Source organism: Esox lucius, chromosome 7 (genome assembly GCF_011004845.1).
Source record: "Esox lucius isolate fEsoLuc1 chromosome 7, fEsoLuc1.pri, whole genome shotgun sequence".
In the NCBI taxonomy this organism is placed as follows: Eukaryota; Metazoa; Chordata; class Actinopteri; order Esociformes; family Esocidae; genus Esox; species Esox lucius.
This window is the reverse complement of record NC_047575.1, coordinates 22,811,311-22,833,479: the sequence shown is the minus strand read 5'-3', so window position 1 is coordinate 22,833,479 and position 22,169 is coordinate 22,811,311. Positions and strand designations below refer to the sequence as shown.

The window sequence follows — 22,169 nt, the reverse complement described above, 5'->3', positions numbered from 1 at the left end:
TGGTCCAGCTCATCCCACAGATGCACAATTGGATTGGGGAATTTGGAGGCCAGGGCAACACCTTGAACTCTTCATCATGTTCCTCAAACAATTCCCAAACAATGTGTGCAGTGTGCATTATCCTGCTGAAATAGGTCACTGTATCCACAGGCCACCAGGTCAGGAAATACCATTTCTATGAAGGGGCGTACCTAGTCTGCAATGTTTAAGTAGGTGGCATGTGTCAAAATGACATCCACATGAATGCCCGTATCCAGGGTTTCCCAGCAGAACACTGCCCAGGCATCATACTCCCTCCACTCGCTTATGTATTGTGACAAATTCTTCCCGTCATTATAATATAACTTTTCTGTGACTTCAGCAAACCTTGTCAGTTCAAACCACAGGGAAAGCCTTTGTTGTACTTGCGCATCAATGAGCTTTGAACGTCCAACACCTCGGGCCACTGTGGGTAGGTACTCACCACTGCTGACCTTCAGCACCCCACAAGCCTTGCTGTTTCAGAGATGCTCTGACCCAGTTGTCTGACAATAAAAATGTGGCCCTTGTCAAAGTTGCTCAGGTCTTTATTCCTGCCCATTTCTCCTGCACCCAACATGTTGACTACGAGAACACATTGTTAGCTTAGCATCTAATCTACCCAGAACTTGACATGTGCCCTTGTTAGGAGACAACATTATTTGCTTCACCTGTGAGCGGTCATGTTTTGGTCATAAACATTGTTGATCTAGGATACCTGAAAGTAGATGTAGTACAGACCATTTTATTGAAATTAGGCTTAATACTTTTACAAAAACACTTTCACAAATATCAATCTGCATACATAAACACTATACTCTTTTTACAAGTATTACATACTGTTTCAAAACACCTGCCTGCCCAACTGCTGTTATAAGATGACTAGGTGAAAGCCAGATGATGGCCACCCTGATGGGGAGATTTTGGTTTAACATTCAAAGCCAAGGGTAAAACATGAAGACCACACCACCAATTTAGACTTGCCAATGCTCAAGGGGGTAAATAACACAGCCACATCCTTTCTCCCTTCAGTCAGAACTTAGGTCAGTGAGATATTCCTAGTTTCCTAGTTTCTAGCACTAGAGTGCTTTGTGTCCAATCAGAAATCAAACTGAAATAAAAAGCAATTTGGCAGTTTCGTCTGATCTGACCCAGCAGCATAGTGATACAGCTTCACTTGTCTAATAACATATTTAGAAAAACCTATTATTTAAAACAGCTCGCTTTAGTTCCAAAAATCACACGTTGATTTGTTAAGGATACTTTTCCTTTCTTGTGGGATGTTTAGACCAGCTCACATGCTGACAGTATACAAATAAAAACACCCCAACTTGCAGTCAAAAAGCACTTTCAAAATAAATATGAAAAATAAATCCCTTGTAATCCCGCCGTGTAAGAATACTCCTGGGTTTTTCCAGCCCGAGGAGCATCAATCAGACCCTGGCTTCACAGACAAAACAGCAATTTATGAACTATGCAACATTCTATCAGGTTTAGAGGAATGCCACTTAAAGTGTTTACATAGACATTGCAGTTTTGAACTTTTGTAATAAGTAATTTGTCTTTTGTCCAGTCAAATTAGCTCTGAAATGGTTGATGTGTAAATATCTGATGTGATTGAACAAAAACAAATGATTTGTAAAAGGTAAAAAAGATACAAGCTCTTCAGTGGACTGCCTGTTAACATGCAGCCACAGCGGCATGCAGAAACATTTACATCAACAGACAACACTTGTGCTTCACGTCTGAACACTGCAAGTGTCACCACCGTCAATGGAGGGAAAAAAATGCTTGTTTTAGTCTCACTTTGATGAACATCTATAGTCACTGGTTTTATCTCTGCTTATTTACAAAAAAATACACAGAATTATGTGACCAGTGTCAAAGGCTCCATCTGTCATTCAGAATATAATGTAAGAAATCCTAGAAGAAAATAATTTCTCTCTTCCACAGAGCGTTTTAAACAAAGCATTTGTGGATCAGTCACTGGATAAAAAACATTAAAACAAGGAATAGATAAACATTTGAGTTGGAATTGAAAAGAGCGAAGCAAAAAAAGGATAGCAATGTATATGACCGCTTATGATGTATTTAAAGCACTCAAATGGCACATCATACATTAAAAAAAAACAATACAAGAGAAAGATATAATAATGTGTTTAAGTGTGAGGCACAGGGCAGTCAATCAAATCTAATATCACACAAACCCCCCCTTTAACCAAACAAATGTCATTCCACTATCCTCCGCCCAACATTACCAGAGATCCTTCCCAACAAAATCAACAGCTCATCCATTGGTTTAGTGAACAGAGCTTCTGAGCTGCTCCCCTGTTGCAGTCACTGGGAGGGCAGGGGCCTCTGGCGGGCAGGTGAGGTGTGGGGGGAGAGGGGCAGTTTCTCAGTGGAGGAGGAAGAGATCAGTGAGGACTGCAGGTGGACTGTCTTGTGGAAAAGCTTGTTGCTAATCAGCACGACCAGAGAGAAGAGGCGGAGCTGGAAGTGGCTGTGTGGAGAGACGAGAGTGAGTGAGCAGGGAAGAAGGTGTCACTGATCACCAGGTCTTAGAGCATCCAGTGCGCCATACTCACTATAGTTTGGTTGGAGTCTTGGCCTCGTTAGCACTAATGATGAACAGAGGGAACAGGATGGAGAACAGACAGCCACTAGAGAAGAAAACATGATTTTAATGGATGATTTTAATGGATCATTATATTAAAATTTATAAAAATGTAAAGAGTGGAGACATTGGTGGTTTCACCTGATTATATATGAAGAGGGGAGAGCAGTCAACAGAGCCATGGGGAGACCAAATCCAAAGTAGTAGGGCCAGTTTCTCTCAATGTTGGATAGCCGTTGGTGCATCTCGATGCCTAAGGTGAAAGATTTTCAATGGTTGAGATATTGCGCAACCCATAAAATACCATAAACAACACTTGGACAAGATATATTTGAGTAGAAACGAGGCTTACCATGGTTGAACCAGCGATACTCAAAGCAGTAGAGGGAGTAGAGCAGAGACATGTGGAGAAGGCTAACCATCTGTCCAATTGCGTCAATGGGGAATAAACTCACAATCATACCCTAGAGGACCAGAAAAATGAGGAGATAATATGAGCTAATATGTTGACAGTTCACTTGAAGGTTATAAATCACAGCTCAGTTTTAAAACTAAAGATCCCAGTAGTTTTCTTTCCAACAAAACCTCAGCGGTCCCTTCTGACTGACAGGTCATATGAGTAAATTTCAAGAACTTGAAGACACATCGAAACTTACATTTCTGTACTACAGTACCTGAATCAGGAAGAGTGCTTGGAGGAGGAGGTTGAAGAGCATGTCAGCAATGATCTTACTGACGCTAGGAAAGGGCTGGGCCTTCCGACCAGACACTTCAAACGCCAGGTCTGCTATGTCCTACAGGAGACAACCAGAGGGCAAAGTAACACCTAATTTTACTTGGTGGCAAATGTTAAAGTCCCAAGATCCTCAGGCAAAGACTGCAATAGCATTTAGAAAGCATATAATAGCAATAACATGTATGAAATTCTTAATCAATGTCAGGGAAAGCAAAGAAAAGCATTAATTAAACATTAAATAAGCCATTTAAAATCCCCAAGGCTTTTGGAGAGTTAGGTAAGACTGAATTCTATTGTACACCAGAGACATGGAATTGCCTACAATTTGCTTCACCTAGATGCACGTGTTCCTTAATGAGTTCAAAACTGTGATCCATGACTCTGTTGGAGGTGTAAATGCGTAGCCTGCGTCAAGTTGTTGTGTGGATTGTGTTGTATGTGGTACTGTATTGATTGCATGTATAATACAGATTTCCTAGTAATAAAGCCAGCAATTCCATCATTGCTGGAAAGATAAACATTGTCAATAGAGACAGTAGCTGGCTTGTAATAGAGGTGTGTATGCATTACATATTCAGCTCTCAGGTGACCATTGTGCAACACTTCATGAATAGTAACAGTGGGGCAAAAAAGTCAGCCACCAATTGTGCAAGTTCTCCCACTTAAAAAAGATGAGATAGGCCTGTAATTTGCATCATAGGTACACTTCAGCTATGAGAGCTAAAATTAGTAGAAAAAAAATCAGGAAAATCACATTGTAGGATTTTTTATGAATTTATTGGTAAATACCTCTGTAAAATAAGTATTTGGTAACCTACAAACAAGCCAAATTTCTGGCTCTCACAGACCTGTAACTACTTCTTTAAGAGGCTCCTCTGTCCTCCACTCGTTACCTGTATTAATGGCACCTGTTTGAACTTGTTATCAGTATAAAAGACACCGGTCCACAACCTCAAACAGTCACACTCCAAACTTCACTATGGCCAAGACCAAAGAGCTGTCAAAAGACACCAGAAACAAAATTATAGACCTGCACCAGGCTGGGAAGACTGAATCTGCAATAGGTAAGCAGCTTGGTGTGAAGAAATCAACTGTGGGAGCAATTATAAGAAAATGGAAGACATACAAGACCACTGATAATCTCCCTCGATCCGGGGCTCCATGCAAGATCTCACCCTGTGGGGTCAAAATGACCAAAAGAACGGTGAGCAAAAATCCCAGAACCACACGAGGGGACCTAGTGAATGACCTGCAGAGAGAAAGAATGCTGAGTTGCATCCAAAGAACACCATACCTACTGTGAAGCATGGGGGTGGAAACATCATGCTTTGGGGCTGTTTTTCTGCAAAGGGACCAGGATGACTGATCCGTGTAAAGGAAAGAATGAATGGGGCCATGTATCGTGAGATTTTGAGTGAAAACCTCCTTCCATCAGCAAGGGCATTGAAGATGAAATGTGGCTGGGTCTTTCAGAATGACAATGATCCCAAACACACCGCCCGGGCAATGAAGGAGTGGTTTTGTAAGAAGCATTTCAAGGTCCTGGAGTGGCCTAGCCAGTCACCAGATCTCAACCCCATAGAAAATCTTTGGAGGGAGTTGAAAGTCCGTGTTGCCCAGCGACAGCCCCAAAACATTACTGGAGGAGATCTGCATGGAGGAATGGGCCAAAATACCAGCAACAGTGTGTGAAAACCTTGTGAAGACTTACAGAAAACTTTTGACCTCTGTCATTGCCAACAAAGTGTATATAACAAAGTATTGAGATTAACTTTTGTTATTGACCAAATACTTATTGTCCACCATAATTTAATTAATCATTTTGTCTCTTATAGTTGAAGTGTACCTATGATGAAAATTACAGGCCTCTCTCATCTTTTTAAGTGGGAGAACTTGCACAATTGGTGGCTGACTAAATAAGTTTTTGCCCCACTGTATGTCCCACCTAAAAATACAAATATGCATAATCGGTGTATCCATGCCATTATAGTATCATGTTGATGTACTAAATTTTAGAGATGCACCAATACATATCAGCCAGCAATTGGTATCTGCTTTAACATGGCAAGTTATTTTTGATGAATTGTGCTTTCGAGTAAATAGGCATCCAAGCCATTTTGTTGGCGGATCCCTCCTGACAACCCATCTAAAGTTGTGATTGCCTGACTCTAACTAGGTCATCAAGAGGGATAAACCCATGAGGTAGGAAATATCAATCAGTAGCCTACAATAAAATGGCGGATGCCTTTAACTCCTCTCCCTCTCTCACTGTCTGTAAGGTCCTGCCATTTTAGCAAAATCAACATTTCATTCTTTGTCCTAACTGGCATTGGCCTTACCTGGAACCAGATGGCATTTACTATTTTGCTGAGCACAAACAGAGGGAGCACCCAAAGAGCACTGAACACTGAAGTCAATATAAACTCCAACCAGGACCAGACGTTGCCATGGAGAGAAGGATCACCTGGCGGGAAATGGCTCTTTAAGTGACAAGTTTTACCACTGTTTCTAACAAATAAATATGAAGCACGTACAGTGAGGGAAAAAATTATTTTATCCCCTGCTGATTTTGTACGTTTGCCCACTGACAAAGAAATTATCAGTCTATAATTTTAATGGTAGGTTTATTTGAACAGTGAGAGACAGAATAACAACAAAACAAGAAACAAGACAAGCCTAGTTCACCTGGGAGCCAGATATCTTTCGGATTGAGAGGGGATCAAATACTTATTTCACGCATTAAAACAAATCAATTTATAAAATATTTGACTTGCGTTTTTTCAGGATTTTTTTGTTGTTATTCTATCACCTGTTCAAATAAACATACCATCAGCAGGGGATAAAACATTTTTCCCTCACTATAATAGAAATGGGAATATCCCTACAGATCCTGGCATTCATACGTACCAATGATTCTTGCTGTCAGAGTCTGCAGCAGTGGAATAAACACCCGATAGAAGAGGAACAAACTGAGCTTTAAAGGAAAGTGTGGGGAGGAGGGTTACCAACATGAATGATATTGATATATTGTATTAAAAAGTGTTGCTCATTTAAAAAAAATTCAAGGCTAAGGATCCCTCTTTTCTCAGACATTTAGATGAAGGTAGCACTTTCAATTAGAATCCACATTTTCTGCATGTTCAGATCATGCTCTTTTTGACGGCCTAATATTTGCCATGTTGTTGTCTTGAGTTAAGAAAAAACTTGATCCGCGCATCTGAAGCATCTGGATCATTAGAGAAAGCTTCTCTAAAGATCAGAGAAAAGCCTAACATGCAGCCTCATTTTTCAAATGGTTTTAAAATATAGAACAGAATGGTTCTTACCCAGAACACTCCCCCATTCCACGCACAGCACTGAAAGATCCTACTGGCTAATTTAGGTTCACTAAAGGAAAGAGTAGGATGAAGTTGTCATCCATTATTATTTGGCACAAAAAGGAATATCTGAATTCACACATACTGTAGCATACTGTAGACACTTATTAAAATCTTAATATGAAACCTTCACAACTAGGAAGAGCATACCAGGTTAGATAGTGAGGAATTCCTACCAGAACAGAAGTGTGAAAACAAAAACAATTGTTTTCAACGTGTTTACAGAAGAAATGGTGGATGTGTAACCAGCTAAGTCCAGCCTGGATCATCAGTGTGAGTAGTGTGTTATAGTAATTATGTGCCAGTTCCTACCTCTCCTGTTTGCGTTCCTCACTCTGGGCCCGTCTCTGAGCCAGGGCCCCACTGGCTCTCCTCCTTCGCTGCTCCTCCCTTTTCTGTTGGATGCGGGCATCCAGCTTGGAAATAGTTCCAATCCCGAAAATGGAGTCCTTAATTCCCTGTAGGACACACACAAAAACCCACATTATTATAATGTACTACACCAGATTACATGTTAGACTTGGTATAGTATATACATACAGTTAGGTCCAGAAATAATTGGACACTGACACAAGTTTTGTTATTTTGGCAGCTTACCAAAATATATTCAAGTTACAGTTAAATAATAAAGAATATTGGCTTAAAGTGCAGTCTCTCAGCTTTAATTTGAGGGGATTCACATCCAAATTGGAGGAAGGGTTTATGAATTACAGGTCTTTAATTTGTAGCCCTCTCTTTTTTAAGGGACAAAAAGTAATTGGACAATTGACTCAAAAGCTGTTTCATGGACAGGTGTGGGCTATTCCGTCATTATTTATTCATAAATTAAACAGGTAAAATGTCTGGAGTTGATTCCAGGTGTGGCATTCACATTAGGAAGCTGTTGCTGTTAACCCACAATATGCGGTCAAAGGAGCTCTTAATGCAAGTGAAACAGGCCATCCTTAGCCTGCAAAAAAATGTAAAATAGAAAATCCATCAGAGAGATTGCAGGAATATTAGGAGTGGCCAAATCAACAGTTTGGTACAGTCTCAGAAAAATAACACATTGGTGAGCTCTGCAACACAAAAAGGCCTGGACGTCCACAGAAGCCAACAGGATGATTGTAGGATCCTTTCCATGGTAAAGAAAAACCACTTCACAACATCCAGCCAAGTGAAGAACACTCTCAAAGGAGGTAGGCGTGTCATTATCCAACTCTACCGTAAAGAGAAGACTTCACAAGAGCAAATACAGAGGGTTCGCTACAAGGTGCAAACCATTCATAAGCCTCAAGAATAAAAAGGCCAGATTTAGCCAAAAAACATCTAAAAAAGCCAGCCCAGTTCTGGAACAGCATTGTTTGATCAGATGAGACTAAGATCAACCTGTACCAGAATGATGGGGGGGGGAAAGGTATGGAGAAGGCTTGGAATGTCTCATGATCCGAAGCATACCACATCATCTGTAAAACACAGGGGAGGCAATGTGATGGCATGGGTCACTAGTGTTTATTGATGATGTGACAGAAGACAGAAGCAGCTAGATGAATTCTGAAGTGTATAGGGATATAGTGTGTCAGATTCAGACAAATTCAGTGAAGATGATTGCCTGGAACTTCACTTTACAGACGGACAATGACCCCAAACATACTGCGAAAGCAACCAAGGAGTTTTTTTAAGGCAAAGAAGTGGAATGTTCCGCAATGGCCAAGTCAATCACCTGATCTCAACCTGACTGAACATGCATTTCACTTACCAAAGACAAACCTTAAGGCAGAAAGACCCACAAACAAACAACAACTCAAGAGAGCTGCAGGGGACTGTGGATGAAAATGGTTGCAATTCCTAAACGTTTCATATGATATTTCTGTTCAACCCTTTGAATTAAAGCTGAAAGTCTGCACTTCAATAGCATCTCGGTTGTTTCATTTTAAATCCATTGTGGTGCCTGGCGTACAAAGCCAAAATTATGAATATTGTGCATGTGTCCAAATATTTCCAGACCTCTGTACATACATGGGTGAAATTGTTCCTTTTAAACAAAGAGCAGTGTTGCAAATACACAATGGATCCTAAAATAATCCACATTTTATAGAACTATGGTTTTATTTAGTTTTTTGGGGTGATTAGGTAAAAAATTTAAGAATAGAAGTTGGTTCACGTCCTCTGATTCAGCACAGCAGATGTACCCCTCTTTAACCCCTTGTGTTGGCCTATCACTTGTATTGGGTCAGACAGGGTGTGTTGTGTTGCTGTCTGACCGTCGCAACATTGCGGAGGAAGGCCCTGGCACTGTCTGTCATCTCCAGACCAGCTGCAGATCCATCAACTGCACGAGGAGGTGGAGATGGGGACCTGGTCAGCTCTCATGGCAGGGAGGGACACCCAGCAACCTTTGCATGTCACACAGGGCAAAAAAAACAATGAAGCACAGCAGGGTCACTTTGCTACAAGTCTCATATTATAACATAACTTAAAATTAGAAACTTATTTCAGGATGGAGGAAGCGAACACAAATCAACCACATGGGAAAATATTTTGAGAGCAGCCGGTTCACTTTGTTCAGAACCTGTAACGTTACAAAAAGCATGTCAAGTTATGGCCGGTACTTCTTGGGGAATATTCACAAAGCGTCGTGGGTACGCAAATATGGTTACAATATATTCACATACGTTATTGCCTAAGTATAGACAATCCAGCTAAACACATCAGCAATTGGAAGATTATAAATGTTTTTAGCTATATTTCATTACTTGATGTTATCAACGAGACATTTCTGAAAACATGTATTTATTTGTTACTACAGTACCTAAATACTGTACATGAATTAATAACTTGATAGCTACACAGTAGTGAATTATTGACTGTGTTAGCCAGTCACGGTTGAAACACTACTGCCTCCAATCTAGGTAGCTGTTGGGTATTTGCTTCACAGTAACCCTTTGTTTTGACACAACACGGAAACTACAATTAACTAACTGTCATTACACCACTCATTGTAACCACATAGACCAGCTAACGGTTAGCTCGGCAAAACGTCCAAACGCAAACGACACAAGCTAATTTTAGCTTGCTATCATAATAACTTGTCCGACGTTGGCTAACATTATAGCTAGCTACTGTAACAATTTAGCCAGATTATTTACTTACATCAAGTGGACAACATCAAAGACAGGACAGACAATCGAGCGTTTAGGCACCTACCTACCTCATGCAACACCTTCAATTAAATATTCTCTTCACCACTTTTTAGTGCAATACGGGAACGGGTTCTTTAACCTTTTTGTTTTGCTACAACAACAAAACCGTACCCTGCCCTACAATACGCAACTCCAACCCAATGGATTGTGGGAGGTGTAGTATGGAAGGTACCTTGGAATATGCCCATATTGATGTTTGCGCAGGATAAACAATTCCGCTCACTCTTCTGTATCAGCCAAATTATATTTAATATCAAACCCGCAATGGCACTGAGAATTGGTTTAGGAACAACATAGTCAACATAGAGAAAGGAAGGCTGTTCAGCTATGAAGAATTTCTTCAACATTACAACGTACCAGTAACTCTTTTTGATGCCATCCCCTCTGGGGTGGGAATGCTCTTTCAGTGTGTATTTCTTTATATCTTTGTTTTATTTTATTTTGTAAAACGTGCTCTCGTTTTATTAAACGTGCTCTCGTTTTATTAAACGTGCTCTCGTTTTTTTAAAACGAGCTCTCGTTTTTTTAAAACGAGCTCTCGTTTTTTTAAAACGTGCTCTTGTTTAAGACCATGATTTAAGACCTGGAAATGAGACAATCTCAATCGCCACGACCCATTTTGAATAAAGAGACAGAAAAAGATTAAGGGCACAGAACATGAAGACCAAAGGTAAGAAAGTAAGCGGTGTAGGCTAGAGCATTTCCATCTAATGTTATCTATTTGAACATAAATCCTGAAAGATGTTTAGTTTTTAGCATTGACATCATCACAAACATAAGCTAAGTTGCTAGCTAAATTAGCAAACGCTAAGCAGCTAGGTAGCCTTGCTAAATCGGTTGCAAACCTGATTGCCACATGCAGTATTTTTGGAAGGGATAACAAAGTTAAAGATGATGTTACTTTTAATGCCTGGTGTACTGAGTGTCCACAATTGAATTATTTTAGATTAACATCAAAAACGTTTGCTATAGGGAAGGCCAGGCTACCCACATTTTAAAGTTGTCTTATGTTTTGTGTGTCTGCTAATATCCTAATTTCAGATTAACAATATCCCTGTTAGCTCAAATTGTCTTAACTGCATGTGGTAGACAAAAAAAAGATACGGAGCCCTGGAGGTGACATTGAATACTTTTTTTTCAGGAAGGCTGTTCATCTATGAAGGATTTCTTCAACATTACAATGTACCAGTAACTCTTTTTGATGCCTTCCCCTCTGGGGTGGGAATGCTCTTTCAGGGTGTATCTCCTCGAACTTCTTGCATTGCATTGTGGGTGATATTTTCCCTGCAAGTGAGGGAAGTTGTTCACTCGTACACTCAAACTAAATCATGGGTTTAGTTGGCAGAATTTGTATAGTGGAAAGGGACTTATGATGGCAATAAAAACTGCATTCGATGGGAATTCCATTGAGGGAAATTGGTGGTGGTGGGGCTTAGGGTGTAAACAGTCTGCAAGCATCTAGTTCTCTGTGCTGCAGCTCAATTTCAGGGTATTGGCAGGCTTCTTATAGCTTAGGCCATCTTTATGTTGAGCAACAATAATTTTCTTCTGATCCTCAGAGAGTTCTTTGCCATGAGGTGTCATGTTGAACTTCCAGTGACCAGTGTGAGAGCAATGACACCAAATTTAACACACCTGCTCCCCATTCACACCTGAGACCTTGTAACACTAATGAGTCACATGACACAGGGGAGGGAAAATGGCTAATAGGGCCCAATTTGGACATTTTCACTTAGGGGTGTACTCACTTTTGTTGCCAGCGATTTAGACATTAATGGCTGCGTGTTGAGTTATTTTGAGGGGACAGAAAATGTACACTGTTATACAAGATGTACATTCACTACTTTACATTGTAGCAAATGTCATTTCTTCAGTGTTGTCACACGAAAAGATATGATTAGATATTTACAAAAATGTGAGGGGTGTACCCACATTTGTGAGATACTGTATGATGGGGTCCCTGGACTGAATAATAGCTTGGGTTTGGATGCTTCGACACTAATACTGCCACTAGCTAATATTAATCAAGTTGCCATCTGAGTTTTCTGTCTCATGAAGCAGGAATGGCAAAATAATTAGTAGTTTAATGTTACAAAAAGTAACTGTTTAATTTTTCAACATACCACTTTAGCTTAATTTTTATTAAACTTAAATGGTTACTCAGGGTGCATCCATTCATTCATATTGGAGTGTCCGAGTGTGCTCGGTTCTGTTTTAATGTGGGGGTGTGTGGAGTGAGAAAGAATAGGGCTGACATTCTGCTGATTTGATCATTAATGAAACATTTGATGTTAATATAGCTTACTGCTATTACACGTAGTCACTTCAAAACAGGAGGAAATTTAGTTGACTTTATCCTTTGCACAAATTTCCTAAATTGACTGCACAATCGTGTGTGCTTCCCTATTGGAAATTTGCTAAATATTACAATGAGCCAATCGGATGCTTTGATCTGCCCACTCACCCCCTTCCTATGTTTTGGTCACTCAGGTTCACTATCCTTCCATTAGAAACAACAGAATCTTATCTATCTTGGATTAGCTAAGAAAATCCTTGGCAACACTCTGCAATAGTGAAACCGCAATTAAGGTGGGAGGGGCCTGGGACCTCATTGTCAAGTGGGAAGTCTAATACCCCATACACATCATAGCATATTTAATGGCGAAGTATCTCCTTTTCACCACCTTCTGTTTATGGTTGGAGAAGTATACAGTCTGAAGTGCACAGACGATAACTTGTCTCTTCTCAGAGACAACATTTATTTTGGTAGAAAATAGAACAATATTTATCCTCCAAGAAAATATATTGTTTCAGAAGAAAATACCTAATGTTTCAAGATGATATATGTTGCGTTAGATAACTTTTTCTATTTTTTTTTATGTAACTTTGTTACAGGTCAAGCTAGCGTACAGAGAAGCAAGGCTGGTAATGTTATGTTTTGTTGACAGATCCTAACCGTAAGTACACACTGTACGCTCGCTAGCGCTACAAAGAGGCACGCTCCAATTCATTTCCAACGAGAGCCAGCAAATCACTGTGACCATGTGGAGCTACTCTCTGAAACAAAATCTCCCAGTGACAGTTGACAAATGTTCTACTTTATGCTAATTTCCAGCGAGCGGGCAGTGACGAAGTTCGGCGACTACCAATGGCAGGGCAGATCCTCTCTGCATCTTGAAGTCCCTTCTCTTTTCTACTCGCTAGATAATAGTGATGGGAAGTTCGACTCTTTCCACTGACTCGGATCTTGTCGAGTCATTCAGTAAAAGTTTGATTCATTTGAGTCAATAATGCCTACAGCCTTCTCTGTTACAAACATGTCTTTATAATGGTACTGTCTTAATCTATTTTTCATTGCAATAGTAAAACTAACAGCGTTTTCCGTGGTTGGGTAGAATTCTGCTGCCAGTCGTTCAAATGAACGAAACAGCCGTTCAATTGAACAATAAAACTGACTGAGTCAGTCGTTCGCAAGTCTTTTTACTGAGGCAAAGGCAGCAGGTCCGTGCTTGTATTCATCTTTTTTTTTCATGGCATCAGTTATAAACTAACTATATGAATTATTATAGTCTGCATTCAATTATCAGTTAGAAACATGTCTTAATGATGTTCCTGCCTTGATCTATTTTCTCTGCGAATGCACATAGAAGTTGATTGGAGAACTGAGCTGGAGGACTGGGTATGAAGCAAGTGACCATGTTGTAGTAATCCGCTGTCAAATGTTCGATAGGATACAATTGAATGAGTCACTAGAAAAAAGGACGTTCAAAACTAACAAATTGTTCGCAAACTGCACATCACAACTAGCTAAAGACTTACCCGGTAGCAAATTTTTTTTTATGATAAACTTATAATTGCAGTGTCTGGTTTCCCCACTATTCTGATTCTCTGGCTTCATACAAAGATATCATTCTAAAAATGGATGCATGGAAGTTTTCAGATTTCATTGCGATCACGTGTGCATAACAAATATATTTTTTATTCATTTAAAAAAAAAAAAATTTAGTCACGCAAATTTCTAAATACTTATTAATATTTGCGAAGACTGATATTTCCCCTATACTGGCTGACTGGTTGTTACTGGCATAAATTAAGAAGATACGCCCTGCCCGAGCGGGCAGTGTGCATGCTAGGGAAGTCACAGTTTGCCACATATTTAATGAGAACATCTCATTAAATAATGATGCCATATCTTATACAGTATAGTGGCCATTTAGAATTTGTAAGCTAATATTGCAAATAATGGGATTCATGTAATTGAGTGCAACTCAAACAGTATACAATAATAAAAAAAGACAATGCCAAGAATAAGGGATGAACAGAGTTTATGAGACAATACAATATTTCATATTTCAACAGACAGATATTGGCAGATGTTACTTCAGTCTATTTATTAAACAAATCAGAATTAAAATGTACATTCTTAAAAGACATACATTGACTTGTGCAGACTTTGTGCAATACTGTATACATGTATATTTCTTATAGAACCCTGCGTCACCACTAGCATTTTAAACAGTGCAATGGGGCAGTGCTTTAGTGCAAAAAAAAAGTTGCATGAATTTTTATTTTCCACATTGCGCCTCTCGTGAAATTTGCCAGTAGCTCTGATGAACTTCAGCCTTTGAAAAATCAGCTATAAGGGGGCTACAGAATACAGCATCAAAATTTAGCAAGATAACTTTTATATTGGATTTTCATTGGCTATTCAGTTCTTTTGTCAATAGCTATTAAACCGTAAATATGTTTCCCTTAAAATTAATTATTTTTATATCAAATAATTTTTCAATTGTTCAAGATTTGTATTTTTTTATTATTTTTTTATTCCAATTTTTATCTTTAAAATTATCTTGAACATTTGAAAAAATAGAATGTTTTGTCTTTTGTCCATCCTACCCTGATACAGAACACATCAGGATTTGGAATGTTTGGCTTAACAGCAATTGGTAAGAATCCAGAACATCCAAATATAAAAAAACTTTATCAGACTTAATTTTATTTTAAATGTTGCAACAACACACTGAACATAAAAGTAAAGTTTTCAAGCATACTGATCTGAAGCATCATTAACTCTAAGTTACATGTTTAATTTCATTCATTGGTTCATTCAAAATAGGAAGTCACAAAAGAGGAAATGTCTCCTTTATTGTTCTTATTTAACATTTTCATATTAGGTGTTGAATAACAGAAAACAAATAATGATGAAACAATCTCAACTTTTTTGTTTATTTCATTTGCAATAGAAAGTGGAAAATACGAATTTCGAATTTCAGGTGTTTGGTTTTACAATGTTATGAAAGAAAATTGGATATAGTGTTTTTTATTTTGTTCATGGTCTTGAAATTGTTTATAAAAAAGGAATCAGATAATAAAATATTTTGTGTACTATTATCTTTTGTTTTCTTTATACCAAAAAGTACACAACAAATGTAATATTAACATTTACTGTACCAAATCTTTCCTTTGAGAAGAACACATTAAATATATTTTTTGTAAACAAAATAGGGGGGAAATATGTCTTTTAAAATAGCATACTCAATATATGTCTTTAATATTTAATTATTTTCACCTCTAGAAATATACATATTTTTAAAATGATGAACTTACATCTGGGGAAATTTGTGAAGTATTGATTATTTCCCCTCAAGTAACAGAATTACAATAGTCACCAGAAGAAATATTTTTTTTTATTACATTTTAAATAGAATACACTTCTATTTAACAACCATGACCAGGGAAGTAATTTCTTTACAAGCTAATAATTGTAAACTTTTTAAACACTACATCACTAATGTCAATGATATGAAAATATAATGCATATGTTTGCAGTTCAGCATTCAGGCCAATTATTATATACTTTGAATGTGATAGTTGACACGTTCAACTCAAGTACACCCAAAAAATTATATTCAAACATATTGCTTTCGTCCCATGGTATAAAAATAAAAAATAGCAGTAAAGCAAGAAAAAAAAAAAACCTGTAGAAAATACTTAGATGGGTTACTTTTAACAACGACTGCATTTCATTGTTTATAAGTCAAAAGTCACAAGCCAGCTATATAGTCTAGCAAGATAAGTTGCCTACAAAAAGTAACTTGCTAATGCAACAATTACCGTGGCTCTCAAAAGTATTCACCCCGTTTAATTAAATCCATTTTGATTTCATATTTTAACAGAATAAAATGTAGAAAGGGGGTGAATACTTTTCAGAGCCAAGGTACATGCCGCATGTGTTTTCTCCATGAGTTTTCTCTATTAGACCCAATGTACTTGTTTCTGGGCAGTTTAATTTTGTAGCAGTTTATGTAAATAATGTACTTCTTGTAAAAACGTAAAGATGTAATGACTATAGACAATAGCTAGGTGGTGCTAGCTAATGAGCTTGCTAGCTATTCAGTAGACAAAAACGTTGTGAGCACCAGTACTACTGTTAAACCATCTAACCTTAATGTAAGACAACTTTATTCACTTTCTCTGTGCTGCTGACTGTACAGTTACAGTTTAGCACAGATTGTAAACAAAAAACTCCCCTATCTATGTATCATTAATATTTTAATAGGAGTGTCTACTTTTAGGTATGAATGAACAAAACAATATAAAATAATAATAATGAAAAACAAGATATATTATCTGCTTCCTTTTTTAAACCAATATGGAGACCAAATGTATACCCAATTATCACTCATAACTTTCTAAAAGCAAACCTTAGATTATCCATTCTTGTTTTTCCACTTCCTGATTGGAGTTCAATATAAATAGAAAAAGAAAAATAGTGAATATTTGGTTGTTATTTGTTTTCTCTTATTCAACACCTAAAAAATAAATAAAGAGGTGTGTTAGAAAAAAACATTATTGTTTTTACAAAAAATGTAATCAAACAAAACAAACATTTACAGATAATTCCTGTTTCTCTAAATCCTAATATGAAGGAATAAACCAATGAACAAATAATACACAGACCCTCTAAACAGAAAACGCAATTGTTTTTAAAGACCAGCCCTTCAATTGTTGTCTATCCGTTCTTTTGTCAGAGCTATGTGGTTCAATTTACTATACACCAAGATGGCCTCATGAATACTACAAGGTGGAAGACATTGTCAGTATTTATCTTCTTATAAAAAAATTAAACAAATGACTTGGTTAAATACAGGGAATGCTTTAGTTGAAGGTGTATGCATAAGTATCATTATGCCTTCAGCAAATTTGCCTTGATAGGCAAATTGCTATGCCTACCGATATAAAAGTGTGTCATCATGACACCTGACATAACCAGTCATGCCACTTGACATTTTGCTCCATGTTATAAATGCACAGTCATTAATAAGTGGAGATTGCAGCATGGAGCACAAACGTTGGTCATATGTATTAAGTTCAGGAATCAAATCTTTGTCTATGCTAACACATGATTATGTATGAGGTGTATAATGACAGTATGTATACCCAATCAAAATCAAGAGAATTTACCCTTGTCCAGAACCTTATTTGCCAAATAAAATGTATGTACGTACATATTTATAAATTCTACTTCTGAGTAAAATTGCCAACAGGAATCTCAACTAAATCTGAATCTGATGTATTAAATCATTGAGTGGCTACATCTATCTAGTGATCTTTGGAGGTTGGTGGATGATTACTTTTTCAAAAACTCTTGACTTAACAACTTTGTGTCAACCAAAAACCAGTGTTTGTGTACATTTTGCATCAGTTAAGTAGATTTACATTGAGAAAATGTCATAGCAGCAAGATACAGATATCATTGTTATATTGTCATACTATCATCAAAGACACACAAAAAAAAAACAACACTAGACATCATTTTAGGAGTGTTAATTTACCTTGTTTCTGTGTGTTTTTATGTATTACAGAATTTATGTGTTTATCAGGTATTGTATTTCTTCTGAGTGTTTAGTAGATAGTAGTAGATAGTAGTACTACGTGCGGGTATTTGGATTTTTCGTATTTCTGTTAAGTTGGTAGTGTAGTATTTCTTTATATTCAGTAGATATAAATGTTTAAATCTATTTGTTGTGTAGGTGTTGTTGTGTTAATGTGAAGAATGTAAAAATAGAACGAACAAATTATAAGCATATAATTTGTAATTCTATGGGAGATGGCCTCTATTTTTTCAAGGGGCAATCAAGAAACAACTAGCTAGAATTTTGAACTGTCCAGGTGGAATAGAACTTGTGGCTCAGTCTGATCTGGTTAAAACACAGACCATTCATTTGCGTAAGCAGGTGGGCTCTAGAACACTGATTCCTAACCAGGGGTATTGGGACTCCTAATAGTACCAAATGGGTACTTCAGAAGACAAACGAAACCTTAGGCTTTCTGGTAAAATGCACATGATTGGGTTCTCTTGGCTGAGCAAAATTCTGTTGGTATTACAGTAACTATAAGAGGTTGGGAACCGCTGCTCTACTCTAGGCCATTCAGCCAATCAGGGCAGTGTTTTCTTTCCTAATGCCCACACAATCAGACTTAGCATTTAAAGGGCATTTAGAGACTCTGGGAAATAAATGCTAAAAAAATACTTTTTAGGTGATTATCATTTAAGAAAGACAGCAATTTCTTAGACACACAGTATGATGCAGGCTTTATCAAATAAATATGTATTGTAATGAAAGGCTCAATTCTTGGGGAAAAAGCTACTTAAAAACAGTTGGCTATAAACCTACAACACATAACCTAAAGAAAACATAACACACATAATGAAATGTTCAAGTCTTACCAATAACTTAACTGTCTAATCATCAAGCTGCAGTTAGAATAAAGACTGTTGCTTGTGTCATAACACTTTAATGCCAAAGTCAATGAGCACCAGTATTTACCTCCTGAGTCAAATGCAATAGTCTGTAGTGAGAAATTAATTCATTTTTCTATATACTAGTTTCCAGTCTTTTGGGGATAAGGCTTGACAAGGTTTTTACATATTTGGTTATGACTAATACAAACTTGGTTATGACCAATTTAAGCAGTGACATTTGATTTGGTAGGCCCATAATATGGGGCATTACGGAATAAGATAAAAGATACATGTAAACATAATTAATAAATTCCATTCCAAACGTAAAGTTCAGAATGCCATATAGAGATTCAGTCAAACTAGGCAGGTTATTGAGGATTAATATTGTAGGGGTACAGTCCTAAACCAACTAAACCATCAATTTCTTTGTTTTCGTTCATTTTCTTATTAATATATATTTATAATTAATAACATGGCTGAGGTTTAAGCAAATTCTTTTTTAGATTGTTGTAAACTAGCATTTAAGCTAGCAAGTTGTTTATCATTTTAGCCAGTTAACCAGTTCAAGTAATGTGGTGAAGGCCTATTACTCACATGACTGTTCTGATAATTAAATTGGCCGACAGGATCAGCTAATAGACAAAACAGTTGACAGCAAACCCATGTGATTAATTAAACAAAATAGACAATATGCACTTTTTTCACTTTTAAAATGGAACTTGATATTGGTATACAGTATTTGCACTATCCTTTGATAGTGACTCCTAATTTGCATATTGTTTAATTAAAATTGAATAAACAAAACAGTAATATCGTAATTGACAGATGTATTTTTCCCCATTATATTTGTGCAAATTAACAGAAATGTTTTATTCTTACCCAATTCATTTGATGGTACTCGGTTTATTAGAGCATAGGATTTATTAGTATACAAACAAAGATATGTACAATTTAATTACTAGATCAGAACAATTTTCCATAAATCCACTTCTGACTGACAATACTTTTCTGTTTGTTTAATCTCAGAATGAAACAAAACAGGGAGGGCGTAGTAGTTTCTTATATTTTCTGCGGTCCATCTAATGTTAATGTTACTACTGTATTGTCACTAGTGAAACCATTACAATTCCTATGAAATATTGCATTAATATAATAAAACAGCAATGAGGTTATAACGCTTCTAATTTTTTCTCAGATCAAATAGCATGTGACTGGTTGGGGATTGTAATGTAGAGAATTTTCTCTGCCATGTTGCCAAAATATACCTTCTTACCACCTTGTAAGACATTTCCTAAGGATGCTAGAAGTATTCCAGAATGTTATCATTTTACCCAGTACTTCCTTCCTTTAGGTGGAATAAATAAACTGCAGAATTAATTCCAGAACTGGTGAACTTCTCAAGACCATAAAGAACATGAAAGCATTAAAGTAAAAGCTGCACTATACTACATCATGCCATGGTTGGTTGGTTTAGCAAGTGGGATGTAGACACAGGCCTGGCACTAAAAGAGGGTTAAGATAGACAATGCCTTCTCGAATAGACTCTTGGAGTTGGTAACCCTCTCCTGACATGGCATGAGCCTGTGTACAATTAATTCAAAAGTTCAAAAGAGAAACATGTTGTTAAATTCAATTATTAACACAAGTGGGTAACATTCCATCACAATAAGTTGACTCAGAGAGAGCGATGAGGTGGGTTTGAAATGTCATAATGCTGAGTATACACAAATGTAATGGAAGTGTTTAAGGTGCTGCTGACCTGCGCCAGAAACAAGCTGATGATGAATGTGACCAATCATAGAATTAATCATAAGCAACTGTCTCTTTTCAGTCTCTCTCTCAAACAAAGAGAAGAAATAAAAAAGTATATTGCTTCAGAAAAAAGCTTTTTCAAAATATTGAGACATTTCATTCGCCACTGCTTGGTTTGTTCTAGACAGAGCATTATATAGTCAGTCATAGGTATATTATATATACTGAGAGATGCTGTGAATCCGAGAGATAAATGATCAATGAGTTGTGACTGTGAAGAATACCTGTGACCACATGGTGGTGCTGGTTTGTTTCCGCCATCCTCCAACCTACCAGCAAGGGCCACAATGCAATGCAAGCATTGATGTATTTTGTCTGGGGGAAGGGCTGAAAGACCCATCTGTCACAGTTAATATTATGCAGGCCAAGGACCCAAGGCTCAAGGATGTCACAGAGGAAGAAACAGAGATACATAGAGAGAGACAGAAGAGAGAAGAAATGCACAGAAATGTACACAATCTCCCTCCGTTTCTCTTGCTCACCATCGTCTGGCGTAGAAGGGTAAGGTTAGGATGGAAGGGTTAGGTGGTTGGATGCAGTCCACTCCTCCACCCATCAGGGATCATTTACTCCTCCCTGACGTGCTGGAGCCTCCTGCCCCTCTCTCTGCCCTCTCACCCCTTTCCGATGTTTCTGCCTTCTCAGAGCCCTCTCCAGTCTTCTCGGACCGCTCTCCTTTCTCAGACCTCTCTTTTTCTGACCTCTCCTCCTCCTCCACCTCTCCTCCCATCTCAGACCTTTCTGACCTGGCATCCGCATCACCCTCAGACTTCTCTTTCCTCTCCGAGCGGTCAGGATCAGTGGATGAGGTGGTGGGCTTGTCCCACTTGGCAATCTCCTCGTGCTCAGTTATACTGGTAGTGATGCTGGTGACCCAAGCCTTCAGGTCTTCCTACAAAAGTTTACCCAGAGACAGGTAATTGTTAGGGTTTTCACTAAATCTAAAAGCAGGACCAGCACTTTTAGTTAATGAACCAATCAATCAGTCAAATATATTTTCTAAAGACATTTTCACATCAACAATTGTCACCAAGTGCTTTACAGCTACCCGGCCGGGACATCACAGAGCAAGCAAAACAAAAAGCAAAAGCACAGAGGCCAGAACAAACTCGTTGAATCAGGGGTCTTAAACCTTTTCTTGCATAAGATTTACTTAAGTGATAAATATGGGATTAGTCCCCCACGTGGAGTATAGGTGAATTACAAGAGCAGTCGGCTATATTAAAAATAATTCAACCGTCCACTGCACCATATCACACACAATTACATTTTACCTTTGCTTTCATAATTTAATTGAAAAGCTTTTTAAACAATATTTTTAATTGAAAATCTATTTCACAATAATTTAGGTAGTAACATGATTCCCTAAACTATTTAGTGCATGTTTTCTCGCATAAATTGAAAACTGTGTAGAGTTACAGAAACCAGAAAATAAAAACAGCATTACTATTTATTTAACACATTGGGGTTGGTGGGAAGGAGAAATCAACAGGCGAATACCACAACCAATCACAACACTGACAAGTAATATTGTGAAACTTCTTCATTGAACAATTACTGCAGATTTATTATGACAAATATTTACAAAAATCCCTCTTGTGGCAACTTTAAAGTGATGTTGTAAGCATGTAATTCTTTTTTAGTTTTAAAATAGTCACATTCACCTCTAATTTGTAACTCT

General features: G+C 37.6%; 2 protein-coding genes across 4 annotated transcripts in view; both read right to left on the bottom strand.

Moving 5' to 3' along the window:
• Positions 1-747: 747 nt before the first annotated feature.
• ei24 (EI24 autophagy associated transmembrane protein) lies at positions 748-10,071 on the bottom strand. 2 transcript variants are annotated; one of them, XM_010870680.5, is made up of 11 exons: positions 9,935-10,071; positions 8,992-9,123; positions 7,061-7,206; positions 6,698-6,758; positions 6,279-6,345; positions 5,711-5,835; positions 3,310-3,429; positions 2,988-3,099; positions 2,777-2,888; positions 2,607-2,681; positions 748-2,521 (listed from the first exon to the last, which is right to left on the bottom strand). In XM_010870680.5, exons 2-11 carry the CDS (start codon positions 9,031-9,033, stop codon positions 2,356-2,358), a joined length of 1,026 nt encoding a protein of 341 aa, XP_010868982.1. In that variant the 5' UTR covers positions 9,034-9,123; positions 9,935-10,071; the 3' UTR covers positions 748-2,355. The 2 variants fall into 2 exon arrangements, with proteins under 2 accessions (XP_010868982.1, XP_010868981.1); XM_010870679.5 differs by having other exon boundaries at positions 9,939-10,071.
• Positions 10,072-14,238: 4,167 nt separating this feature from the next.
• sptbn4a (spectrin, beta, non-erythrocytic 4a) overlaps positions 14,239-22,169 on the bottom strand; it is a 53,147-nt gene continuing 45,216 nt past the window's right edge. For both annotated transcript variants that reach the window (XM_020047994.3, XM_029121269.2), the window contains one exon: positions 14,239-21,380. In XM_020047994.3, coding sequence (XP_019903553.2) covers positions 21,051-21,380 — 330 coding nt within the window. In that variant the 3' untranslated portion in view covers positions 14,239-21,050. The remainder of the gene's footprint in view (positions 21,381-22,169) is intronic.